Raw genomic sequence first — 12,783 nt, 5'->3', positions numbered from 1 at the left:
ACCGAAAATTCGTACGTTTTGTGCTGCGCAAAGATTCAATCAGTTGAAATTTGGCCATTAAAAGAAGTGGGTTATTGATGTAGAAAAATGCTCATGTATCCTTTACAGCTCAGTTTCTGTATGTTATTACCAAAGAAAAAAAGAAATCCGCAAGTCACTCAATAGTGTCTGACAGTGAAGTCTAGAAATTAAACGAGTTTCCTTGCATAATTCGAATGCTAGGACACTGCTAACGTTTAAATTTCACAGATCATCATACGTAACATAATCATAATTCCTGCAAGTCCTACAGAATTTGATGTTGACTGCAACAGGGTTACATTACCTTTTAACTTATTTGTTATCAATATCAACAAGTTACGATAACTGTTATAAGCTACTGAAATCATGGCATTTGATTGGCTGAGAGCAAATTTGTCATGGATATTTAGCATTTGTTATTGATAACAAGTTTGATGAAACATGGCCCTGGACCAGTATACCTTGATCAACTTAAAATTACCAACAAATCATTAACTATTCAGTTATTATTATATATAACATCATAATACGTAATAAATGTATAATACATTCTGATGGTCATGATTATAATAGAGCATAGAGGAAATAGTGGGTTTCCATCAAAGGCCTCAAAGAAGTGTTTCGGATAACTCCAAAGGTATACTCCAAATTTATTTATTTATTTATTTATTTATGCATGTTCACAATTTCACAATTCATTGAAGCTAACATCACATGAAAAATTAATATAATATAACAAATCATTTTCAATTTTACAATCCATTTGAATTAACTTCACGTGAACAAGAATATAACATTGTTTTATCAAAGACAAGTTGCAACTAATATACAGTTAATAATACACACGCAGGTGATGAAACATAAGCAAATAGAGCTTGAATCGTTACAACACCTTTCAAATATATAATATATGACAAATAAAATTCCTAAAGTTTTGTAGTGAACTATTCACACTATTTACAAAATTAAAAAAGAAAGAAAAAAAAATTCGTTAAGCCTAGTATCAAAATTATGTTAGATTAGAACTGATATATAGATTATAATGTAAGTAATATCTTACATCTGTGAAATGATAAAACATTTGAGTGCTCTTTTAAAGGAGTTTGTTGATTTTATATTTCGAATATCATTAGGTAAAGAATTCAATACATCTGGACCTCTGTGTCTGATTGATTTCTGGGCTAATGTAGTGTGAGGATTGACCACATGTAAATTCGATGACTGCCTTGTTGAATACGAATGAACCATGTTATTAGGTTGGAACATTGAAGATAATGACGTAGGTAATACTTTAATGTTAAAACGGAACATAAATATGGCAATTTGGAGGAAGTTAATATCATTAACCTTTAAGCATTTCAGTTTAACAAATAGTGGGGTAGCATGGTCACGATAACCAGCTCGGGTACATATGCATACAGCTTTCTTTTGCAGCAGAAGAATATTATTAGTCACACACTTGGATGTTGCCCACAAAATATTACAATAAGAGATGCGTGGTAAAATTAGACTATTATATAGCATAAGTAATATTCTATCAGAAACAAAACATTTTATGCTATACAGTACGCCAATATTTCTGGAGATTTGTGTAACAATGTGTTTTACATGGTCGCTCCAGTCAATTTTTTTCATTGATATAGACACCAAGGAATTTCGTACGTGTCTTTCTCTCTAAAGAAATATCATCTAGTTTAATATTAAGAGCAAGGTTGTCATTAGATTTTCTAACTCCAAAATGAATATAATTTGTTTTAAGAACATTGAGAGAGAGCACATTACTTCTAAACCATAAAGTCAACTTTGGCAGTTCCGAATTTAGTTTCTGTTCAAGAGTGTTGATTTCACGATGAGACAAAAAAACACTCGTATCATCTTCAAATAAGGTGTAATTTAAAGTTTTAGATACATTACAAATATCATTGATATAAATAAGAAATAATAATGGGCCCAGGATGGATCCCTGCGGAACACCACATTTAAGATACAGAATGTCAGAGTTAACAGAGTTAAATTCAACCTTTACAATTTGCATAGCCTACACCTTGTATGGTATCTTTACAGAATTGATAATACAAACTGTGCATAATCTGATTGAAATAAATTAAAGCTCCATGAAACCCAAAACCTAGAGCAAACTATACCTCTTGAAGAAAGTCTAGAGTTGAACTCTACCTTTTGAAAAAGAAGCATATGCTTTCACTAGTTCTTTACTCTTGACAAACAATTTACACGAGTCTGTTTCCTCCTAAGAAGCACCGACGCAGAAAAAACTCTCCTTGTATCTGATAGCCCAGGTCGCTTCATATGATCACAAAATCCCCTATTCTGTTCCCTCCTAGTTCGGTTCCATGGGTTGGGGATGTAATTCTTCACATGCCGCTCCTAGTTGTTACAAAAAACATAGGCCCGAATTCACAAAGCAAGGTTTGAGCTCAGACCAAGGTTTGAGGTCAAACCTCCTTTTATTATTTACAAACCAGGTTTGTAAATAACAAAAGGAGGTTTGAGCTCAAACCTTGGTCTGAGCTCAAACCTTGCTTTGTGAATTCGGGCCATAATGTTTGTACTCTGTACAGATATTTCAACACGGGGTACGTACACCTATGTGCCATACAACACCCTGATTATATGTATGAATAGTCCACAAAAGCCGAAATAAGCACACTTTCTGTCGGAGTCATGACACCTACTTACTCTCCCAAATTTATGGTGGCCCTGAAGGGACATCACGAATAGACCACATCGCGAATTATTCACGACGAAATTCGCGACGTCGTGAATTTTATCGCCAATTTTTCACGACGAAATTGACGATATCGTAAACTTCGTCGTGAAAAATTGGCGATAAAATTCACGACGTCGGGAATAATTCGCGAGTTGGTCTATTCGCGATGTCCCTTCAGGGCCACCATACTATTCAGGCCGCATAGCAAGGCAAAAATAAATACACGACGCTAGTTGGTGACGAAACCAGCCAGGCGTGAATCAAAATCAAAAATTGGCGATAAAATTCACGACGTCGGGAATAATTCGCGAGTTGGTCTATTCGCGATGTCCCTTCAGGGCCACCATACTATTCAGGCCGCATAGCAAGGCAAAAATAAATACACGACGCTAGTTGGTGACGAAACCAGCCAGGCGTGAATCAAAATCAAAAATTGGCGATAAAATTCACGACGTCGGGAATAATTCGCGAGTTGGTCTATTCGCGATGTCCCTTCAGGGCCACCATACTATTCAGGCCGCATAGCAAGGCAAAAATAAATACACGACGCTAGTTGGCGACGAAACCAGCCAGGCGTGAATCTCGTCGTGAATTTTATCGCCAATTATTCGCGACGAAATTGACGACGTCGTGAATTTTATCGCCGATTTTTCACGACGAAGTTTACGATATCGTCAATTTCGTCGTGAAAAATTGGCGATAAAATTCACGACGTTGTAATATGTAATATTAATGGAAATTACCTAATTACTCCTTAATCAACTGAACCTTTCACTATATTTTAAGGTTGTGAAGTGCTGCAGGTCAGTATTTTTACACTACACACACAAAATAAAGAAAATAACATGAGCAGCATTTGAACTTACATTCCTCCGGGCAGTTTCCTCATTTAAGGATGAATAAACTTTGCTGCCATCTTCCCATTCTCCACATCTTTGTTTAGCTTCATTATTCGTGTACGTATCTTTAAAAAAATAAACAAGAAACCCTTTTTGTGACGTCTGTCAGTCAGAGACTACAAAGAAGTTATGTATCCCAAGTGATTCAATATAAATAAAGCATGGAAATTTACAAACATCAGTTTTCACATGCAGACGCGTACGCAAGGGGGGGGGGGGGGGGGTTGGGGTTGAACCCCCCCCCCCCCTTAACTTTTTTTTTTGTGTTTCGGAGGAAACCCCCCCCCCCCCCCATTTTTTTTAAAAATAAAACAAAAATTATAATCTAACAAAAACAATTGTGGTAATGATTAACCCCTAAAAAATGTCCTCTTACCCCACCCCCCAACCCGCTTATTCAGCGGCTGCCTGAGTTGTTGCGAAATTTTCGGCGTGATTTTCAAATTTGAACCCCCCCCCCCCCCCCCCCCCCCTCGAAAAAAAAAAATCCTGCGTACGCGCCTGTGCACATGTAGAAATTACTACAGAGTCACAAAACAGGGAATTTCTATAAACAATGCAAAATAATGGAAGACATATTTTCTTTAAATAATCAGTAATTATTATCCATTGCTGCTGAATATACCCTTTTCAATAATGCCTCATATCTAATTACCATGAAAATGAATCTTCTGAGGATCCTTTCCGCACTTGTGAGATCTGAATTAGAATTTCTTTAAACCAATTCCTCTTCCATTTGGTAGAACATTTAGTTGATAAACATTTATGCAAAGGATGGTGCGATATCACAAACCGTGACTCCATGCATAAAATTAGCTTCACGAACTACAGTCCAACCTTTCTATTAAGGTTAGAAAGGGAAACAGAAAAAGTGGCCAATGGAGGCAGGTGGTATTTCTAAAAATGTTCAATGACACATTTTTCTTTCATTTTATTTATTTTATTCACCGATCAGTTTTAGATAGGGGTACATGCCTCCAAGGAGCTGTTATATGAGAATTTGGAAGCACAATGGTGGATCTTGCATTCACTCTCTACATGTGCTTTGCAACAAATTTGTTGGGGTCTTGAAGAATTTTGAGGAGATTAAGGAGCTTGTGCCCCAAATACCTGTAGAACCTCTACTAATGCCCCCCTTTCGTGCTTATTTCCTTCTGTATATAGACAGGTTATTTATCTTGGTTTTGTGTTGGTTATGTACTGTGCAAGCGCAACAAGCAGACAATAAGATAAATTGAATAAACTTGAGTCTCAGTAAGTGCTGCTGGCAGAAGACCGACTTTCTGTTCAACGGAGCGACGGTTTGATTGTTAACGCAAATGCGACCCTGCACCACAAAACCACCAAATAGTCGCCAGTGAAGTTTTTCTTAGTTTAGGGCTGATTCTGAAAGAGGGGATTTTAAGCTTTAAAAGGATATATTATACTCATCAAAAGTGCATGTCCCTAATCCAAAATAAAAAGACTAATTAAGCACATCCTGTTTCTTTATTTCTTCAAGGAATCATATAGATTTAATTGCCTACTCTGTTTAAAAATTATTGGAGATCAAAATGAGATCAGTAGCAAGGGTCGTAAAAGAATTTAAACAAAAACTACTAAAACAGACTCAAAATCAGAATTACAAAGGTCTACAAAAAACTGCCAGTTCTGTGCTCCCAAAGTTAAAAATTACAGGTAAACAAATAAAATTGTCAGGAAATGCTGAAAACAAAAGTTTGACCATCCTAACCAAATACCGGTAGACCTTTATTGAGCTATTACAGAAAACTACACAGTGCAACTTGTTGGTGGTTTTGTGGCACGAAGACAGTCAATTCATAAATAAGCTCATTGTCTGCTCGTACTGCACACGCTCAGTACACCTACACATCGCTTATTTATCACATTTTTTATTTGACATTATAACAGTCAAAGACAAATTGAACCTAGGTCCAAATTTCTTTTATCAAAAGAAAGTTTAGACCAGGCATCTGGTTGTGGAATAGTCAGAATGTCTATGTAAACCTAACACGAGAAAGATTCAAACATACCATAGGGTTCGATCAAGTATTTCAAATTGGATTCTGTGAACGTCACATGGGTATCATCCAAGATTAGGATCCTCAAGTGGACCAGACTCCTGGTGCAATCTAGGCTCTCGTTTTTCAACAGGCGATACGCTTCCTCATTGCTGTCCGTGATTTCCGTCCCGTTGTATATAATACTCGGTTCCCCATTCTCCACAGTGCCGTAGATGATTTCAAAGACTGAGTTTGGTGGTACCCGGTATGTACTACTTGGTGGAAACACACTTGGTGGTGGTGGTGGTGTAGGGTCTATTAGGGAAGATACTGATAAACAGGCGAATGACACACACAAATTATAATGCACATTGTTGTTTAAGGTCATGGATTGGGGGAATATATATAACAGTGTGAACGTATAATATGTTATAAGCCCCCCCCCCCCCCAAAAAAAAAAGCATCGCGAAGTATAACGGCATATAGTAAGTATAGTATAAAGTATAAAGTATAGGTGGGCTGGTCAACTAAAATTTGACACAAAATAGAGCAAAAATAAGCGAGATACTGCTAAAAAACAATGTCCTATATATATTGATGATGTGAAAGAAATTCACCTTCATTAGGCATAACACGCAACTTAAGAAATTTCTGATATGTGCCCTTTAATCGTAATTTTCATAGTGATCAAAATGACAAATGGTGGAAATGAGCTTGTAGAGAATTGTCTTAGCTACATCATATCGAAATTTGGAAGAAAATCGATCAATATTAATAGAGATACAATCAATTTTACGTAAACATGCTGACTTCATAATATGCAAATTCGTATTTTTTAAGTTCCAAGGCCATTATGATGATATCACGATACACTTAATGGCCAATTGAGACAAGGAATCATATCTTCGACTCATACTCTATCTAAATATGAACAAAATTGAAGGTCACGATTCATTCCAAAAAGCTATAATGAATTTTGTATATGCATGTTTTTGCCCATATATGCTATGTATTAAAAGAGCTCGCGCGCACGGGCATTTTTCTTGAATTGACGCTCATCTTGTTATTAATGGACATAAATAGATATACATGGTCTCAAATTCCTCGAAAAATATGAGCAATATCATGTACAAAGAAAAAAATGGCGATTCTATGTTGTGTAATGGTGTTACGCGCGAAAACGCGCGCGCATGAGTTGATTTTCCGAAAATTTTACAAAATAGCGCCTAGATGACGTCATCAGTGAAGGTCAATGTTGAAAACGTTATTGTGCTTTGTATTATGCCTATACATATGTGTGCCAAATTTCAAGGCATTTGATCTAGCCATTTTCAAGTTATCTTGTCCACAAAAAAGTGGTAAGAAATAAGAAAAATAAAGAATAATAAATAAATAAATAATGAAGGCAATTCTAACGAAATTATAAGGTGGTCTGTACGATATCAGCCCACCTGATAATAAAGAATAATAATAAAGGCGATTTTAACAAAATTATAAGGTGGTCTGTATTAGATACAGCCCACCTAACTAGACGGGTAAATGTAGAAAATTATAATACGATGACGAGTCGAATCACAAGTACGGCAGGTAAGCTGAGCTGAGCGGTATAGAAGATCGCATGTGCGCTAGTACAACTAGTTTATTTACCATCACGGAAAACCGGAAATCGTTGTCGCAAGACGCAAATTAGCTGGATCGTCTCCGATCCGGATAATTCAAATACCTGGATATTTGGCAATCTCGAGATAGTGAAGCCAGGCTCGTGTGTGTGTAATTTTACTCATAAATACCCGATCAAACTGATGTGTATTATTTGTTTTAATAGATGATGTTTTATTTGTATTATAAGATGATGTTTTATTATCCCCTCACCGTCCGTCCTTCCGTGCGTCCGTCCGTCTATGCGTGCGTCCGTAACAATTTTGGTTTCTGATCGATAACTTCAGTAATGTTTGACAGATTTTAATGAAATTTGACATGAAGGTACATAATATCAAAAAAAGACTAAATTCGATTTCGGAGTTTGAAGGTCACAGGTCAAAGGTCATAGCTCATTAAACATGCGAAAAATACACATCTGGTTTCCGATCGATAACTTTATAACATTTTAAAAACCCATCGAGACAAATACTGGATTCGTGCTCATGACAGTTATGAAAATCATTATTCATTTATTCACCGACGTCACATTCTCTGACACACGGCCGGGTGGGAGTATTCTTCTCAAGAGGTCAAACAAACGGCAATCATGGAGCACCTCCATTACTTTGGCAGTGAGTATTCCGAAATACACACAGCGGAACGCATATTTTTAATTTTTACAATAGCCTGTGATTATACGGCTTGAATTTTAATAAACCCGCTCGCGAAAAGTCTAGCTAGCTACGAAAGCTTGGAAAGAGGTCACAAACAATTAGACTTTGATTATTTATTTATTTGTCTCCCTATTTATGAAGGCAAACATTAAACTGGATAAATACTGAGATTCGATCACACAACTCCAACGTTGTATTACGCTGTCCTTACCGATTGAGCTAACGATGGGTTGATGAAAGGTGGGTTTGCATGATTATTTTAACCCTATCACTATTAAACCTTAAGAGTATTAAGAAATATGGTCCAAAGAGAGGTGAAAAAGGCTAAACTCGATTACTTACAAAACAAGATAGAAGAAAATAAACAAGATTCGAAAATGATTTGGCAGAATCTAAAAAGCTTAGGATTAAAAAACAAGAAGCGAAAAGAACTAGAATCTGTCATTAAAATTGATGGGGAATTATGTCATGATAAGATGGCCATCGCTGATGAATTCAATTCTCATTTCACAAATGTGGTTGCCAAATTAGTAGACAAACTCCCCCCTTCCAAAGACTTTTTCAGCGCAGACAATGATTGTATTCGTGATTTTTACGAAAGAAAAGGTGTACGTGAAAACACCTTCGAGTTATTACCAATCAGTGAACAATTTGTTTTCAAAGAGTTACGTAAGTTGAATGTATCAAAAAGTACTGGGTTAGACATGATTCCAGCTAAATTCCTAAAGGATGGTGCGAGGGTTTTATTTAAGCCTCTAAGTTACTTAATGAACCTATCTATCTTGACGAGTACTTTTCCAGAGGATATAAAAATAGCAAAAGTGACTCCACTTTATAAAAAGAAAGATAAAACTGATTTTAGCAACTATAGACCTATTAGTTTTTTAAGCGTAGCATCAAAGATTCTAGAAAAATCGGTCTGTGTTCAAATTGAAAGATACTTCAAATAAAATGATATAATTTATGAATTTCAATCTGGTTTTCGACATGATTATTCGACTGAAACATGTCCAATTCATTTGACTGATTATTTGAGGACAGAAACTTCCCGAGGGCGCTTTGTTGGTAAGGTGCTCCTTGATCTGCAAAAAGCTTTTGATACAGTTAATCATTGCGTCTTATTGAAGAAGTTACAACTAATGGGTTTTAATAAGGCAAGTTTAGGTTGGTTCTGATCCTACTTATCTAATCGACACCAAGTAGTGGCCATTCATGATATTCGTTCCAAAATAATGCCTATAACACGCGGTGTTCCTCAGGGAAGCAATTTAGGCCCAATTCTATTTTCAAGTTATATAAATGATATGTGTATTTGTATAAAAGACTTTAAACTATTATTGTACGCAGATGACAGCGTACTACTCTTTTCAAATCCTGATCCTAAATATATTAAGGAAAAGCTCAGTGAACAGCTGTCTACGTGTGTCGATTGGATGACTGATAATAAGCTTTCTTTACACTTGGGAAAAACAGAAAGCATTTCGTTTTGTTCTAAAAGTAGTTCTAAAAAGTCATTTGAATTCAAAGTGACACACAATAATCAAGTAATCAAGAGATAATATTCTGTGAAGTATTTAGGCATTGAGTTGGCTAACGCAATTTCATTTTCATCTTTAGTAGAATCAGTGGTAAAAAGAGCAAATTCTCGTCTGAAATTTTTGTACAGGTATCAAAGTTGTATGGATTTAAAAGCAAGACGTACACTCTGTTTTGCTCTTTTTCAATGTTTATTTGACTATGCTAACCCTGCATGGTATAGTAACATAAACAAGTCAGATCAAAAGAAGCTGAAGATTATACAGAACAAAATGGTGAGATTTATCAACTGTTCTGGTCCAAGAACACATGTTGGCTACAGCGAACTTTCTAAAGCTGGTTTTCTTGAAGTCGACCAAAGATCAAAACAACTCGTATTGCATCACGTGCATAAAATATATCATACTAGGTCGAATCATTATATTCGATCCAACTTCGATCTTGTTACTGACTTACATGATTATAATACAAGAAATAGCCGATTCAAATTTAACTTACCAGAAAGAGTAGGTAGTATTGGAAATTCGTTTTATTACAATGCCATAAAACATTGGAATTCCCTCCCCAATGGTGTAAAGGAAATAGAAAACTATGCTCATTTTAAGAGGAAATTAAGGAATACCTAATACTTGACAGTCAGATAAGAGAAGTAAATGACATGTTATATGATTGAAATTTGTATTCTTCTGCCGGTTCATACTTTTTCATTTTGTATATACTATGTTTTCGTACGTTATAGAAATTCTACAAATTCATCATTATTTTCCTCTTCTTCCTCCGCCTCTTTTTCTTCTTCTCCTTCTTCCTTTTCTTCTTGTACTTATTACCATTTCTATCATCAGTTTAATGTTGTTATTATTATTATCTTTAATAAGTAATTCTTTTATTTTTCTTATCTGTCTGTAAATAATTATTACTATTTTAAGTTATTAATTTTATACATGTCTGTAAGGGACCCCACTGGAAATAAGCTCTCGAGCTTTCGTGGGTTATCCTGCTCAAGATGACTTACTTCTGATCTGTTATTATTGTATATTGTTGTATGTTGGAAGCTTGTCGAATAAAAATCAATCAATCAAACCATGTGCGTACGTGCAGGTTTAGCTAGCTAGCTAGAAGCGGCTTTATTGAAATTCAAGCTGTAAGAATCACAAGCCGCTGTGTAAATAAAAATTACGCCAGCGGGACGTCTCCATGTGTAAAAGATCTGTGAATATTTGTGGGTCATTTGTAACAAAGCTAACTAGTCCATTCGGAGCTTAGTGATTTTATCTGTGACCGCGCACGTGTGTCACAATCTGTATTTATTGGCTATGGCTCCACCAAAGCCACTTACGTAGTTGGAAGTTTGCCCTGATGACTTGCTCTCCCTCCTCATCATTGACCCTGACCTCGCACGAGTATACTCCAAAGAAACTATCCTCTATGGCGTCAAAGTGAAAGACTAGTCCAGTAGGTAGGATGCGCACTCCTTCCACCAGTTGTCTCACTGTGAATAACAAGAGAGTAATTAAAAGGATTTTACCAGTTCTAAAGTCAAATTGGAACAACAAATATTTAGATACAACATTAAACATAACAAGGGTCAAGGGGGACAGTATTAAGGTTCAATTAATTTCACGTTACTATAAAAGGCGTCATAATTTGTGCATCAAACTCTAAAGACAAAGTTAAGTACCTGTCATGCAATAACATCCTAGAAGTTATTTTGGACGATTAATGATGTTGTAAAAAGGAACAATTCTGCGGCAAGAATTTTAGAATCATCAAATTATGACAGATTGACTAACATCACAAACATTTAAAATCAACGGCCACTAACTTAGACTACACATTAAGAAGCCTAAGACTCGAATCCAAAATTATTAGCAGAGCACCTATTTATTTATTTCTTCAGGATCTATCTGTTTTAGGTAATCTGCCGCGGAGCGAAACAGAGCACCTATTGATTTTGTCAGAATCTATCTTTTAAGGTGATCTGCCGCGTAGCGTGGCAAAGCACCAATAGGTTTTGATTTGCTGAGAACAAAAAGACGACTCTCTGCACGAAATTGTATTATGGCGTTGATTTGTACTTTAATCAAATGACCAACGATGTGAGTCAAATGTCGTCGAACAACGCAGTTCAGATGTTGAAGAATATATAATTCAATCTGCATAAAAAGAACAAACAAATTGAACCGGAAATTAGACATGTACCTTCAGTACCTTGATTAACACTGAATACATATTTGTCTAGACTATGAAGCTCTGAATTGTACTTCTTATATAAATAATAAACTTGACTGAACTATCAAAACATGTCTCTCTGTGTCATTATTGAATAATAACTGTTGTATCTTATCTTGCATCATGACCACTAGTCATCAGATACATATGTAGTCTAAATCATAATTATCTTCATGAAATATCTGCAATAATTACCTTGCAAATATGAAAGTGTAAACTACTCCAGTAATCCTTTTGTATTGGAAAATAAATCTCAAGCCATGTATATCAAGTTCAACTTGAGCAAAATTCAACTTGCAATATTATTATGCACATCACAACTCTTGCATAACTTTTCTCTAACCAAGTTAAAATAACCTAGCCCAGTTTGATTCATTTCAGACACTCAGTTAACATATAAATCCCTCATGCCTTTTTGATTTCTCCATTAATAATTGTTGTACAGATTTATAAGCTTTCATAAACATAAGCCCCTGACAAAAACACTCATTGATGTAAACAATGCAACAAATTGATGTGCTAACTTCAGTTTTGGTTTCATGCTCAAAACCTATGTAAATTGCACCTCCTTTTAAACACAGGAAAGTAACATTAAATTCTTGAAGAATTATTAATAAAAACAGCTTGACCTCATCTCGATAGTTATTTCCTTTCATACCCTTTTCCATTATAAGGATTATATTTTGTTTTCATATCTCATTTTTCCCACAAAACTTGTCGCATTCTTATATCTTACTGCAGCGACAGGAAATATGCAAATTAAATGCAAATGAACATAAACCACGAGAATTCACTTTTCGTTTCACATTTAAGTAATTTGTTCATAAAGTCATTAAACCTAATATTAAAGCAAACTTACTTCTTGGGCAGGAACTATAAACTTTCTTAAACATAATGAGAGTCGGCCAAACTTCTAGCTTGACGAAATCTGCACATACGGTTGAAATGTCAAGCCTTCGGTCGAAACTTGTGCCTCGGGTTTTCTGACATGTTTCGAAGCTAAAATTAGCCACCTATAAACGGCCGTAAACCGAAAAATCTATGGTATCTTT

General features: G+C 35.6%; 1 protein-coding gene and 1 long non-coding RNA gene across 2 annotated transcripts; both read right to left on the bottom strand.

The window, feature by feature from the left end:
• Window positions 1-1,899: 1,899 nt before the first annotated feature.
• On the bottom strand, window positions 1,900-11,303 carry LOC100891103. Its single transcript, XM_030987536.1, has 5 exons — window positions 11,293-11,303; window positions 10,839-11,032; window positions 5,682-5,966; window positions 3,616-3,713; window positions 1,900-2,406 (listed from the first exon to the last, which is right to left on the bottom strand). Exons 1-5 carry the CDS (start codon window positions 11,301-11,303, stop codon window positions 2,224-2,226), a joined length of 771 nt encoding a protein of 256 aa, XP_030843396.1. The 3' UTR covers window positions 1,900-2,223.
• A 255-nt stretch (window positions 11,304-11,558) lies between these two features.
• On the bottom strand, window positions 11,559-12,695 carry LOC115924645. Its single transcript, XR_004064413.1, has 2 exons — window positions 12,591-12,695; window positions 11,559-11,655 (listed from the first exon to the last, which is right to left on the bottom strand). It is a non-coding gene; the product is annotated as an uncharacterized LOC115924645 (long non-coding RNA).
• Window positions 12,696-12,783: the final 88 nt, after the last annotated feature.

Source organism: Strongylocentrotus purpuratus, unplaced genomic scaffold, assembly GCF_000002235.5.
Source record: "Strongylocentrotus purpuratus isolate Spur 01 unplaced genomic scaffold, Spur_5.0 spur5_scaffold_16, whole genome shotgun sequence".
In the NCBI taxonomy this organism is placed as follows: domain Eukaryota; kingdom Metazoa; phylum Echinodermata; class Echinoidea; order Camarodonta; family Strongylocentrotidae; genus Strongylocentrotus; species Strongylocentrotus purpuratus.
Note: the sequence above shows the minus strand (reverse complement) of the source record. Positions and strands in the feature narration are given on the sequence as shown.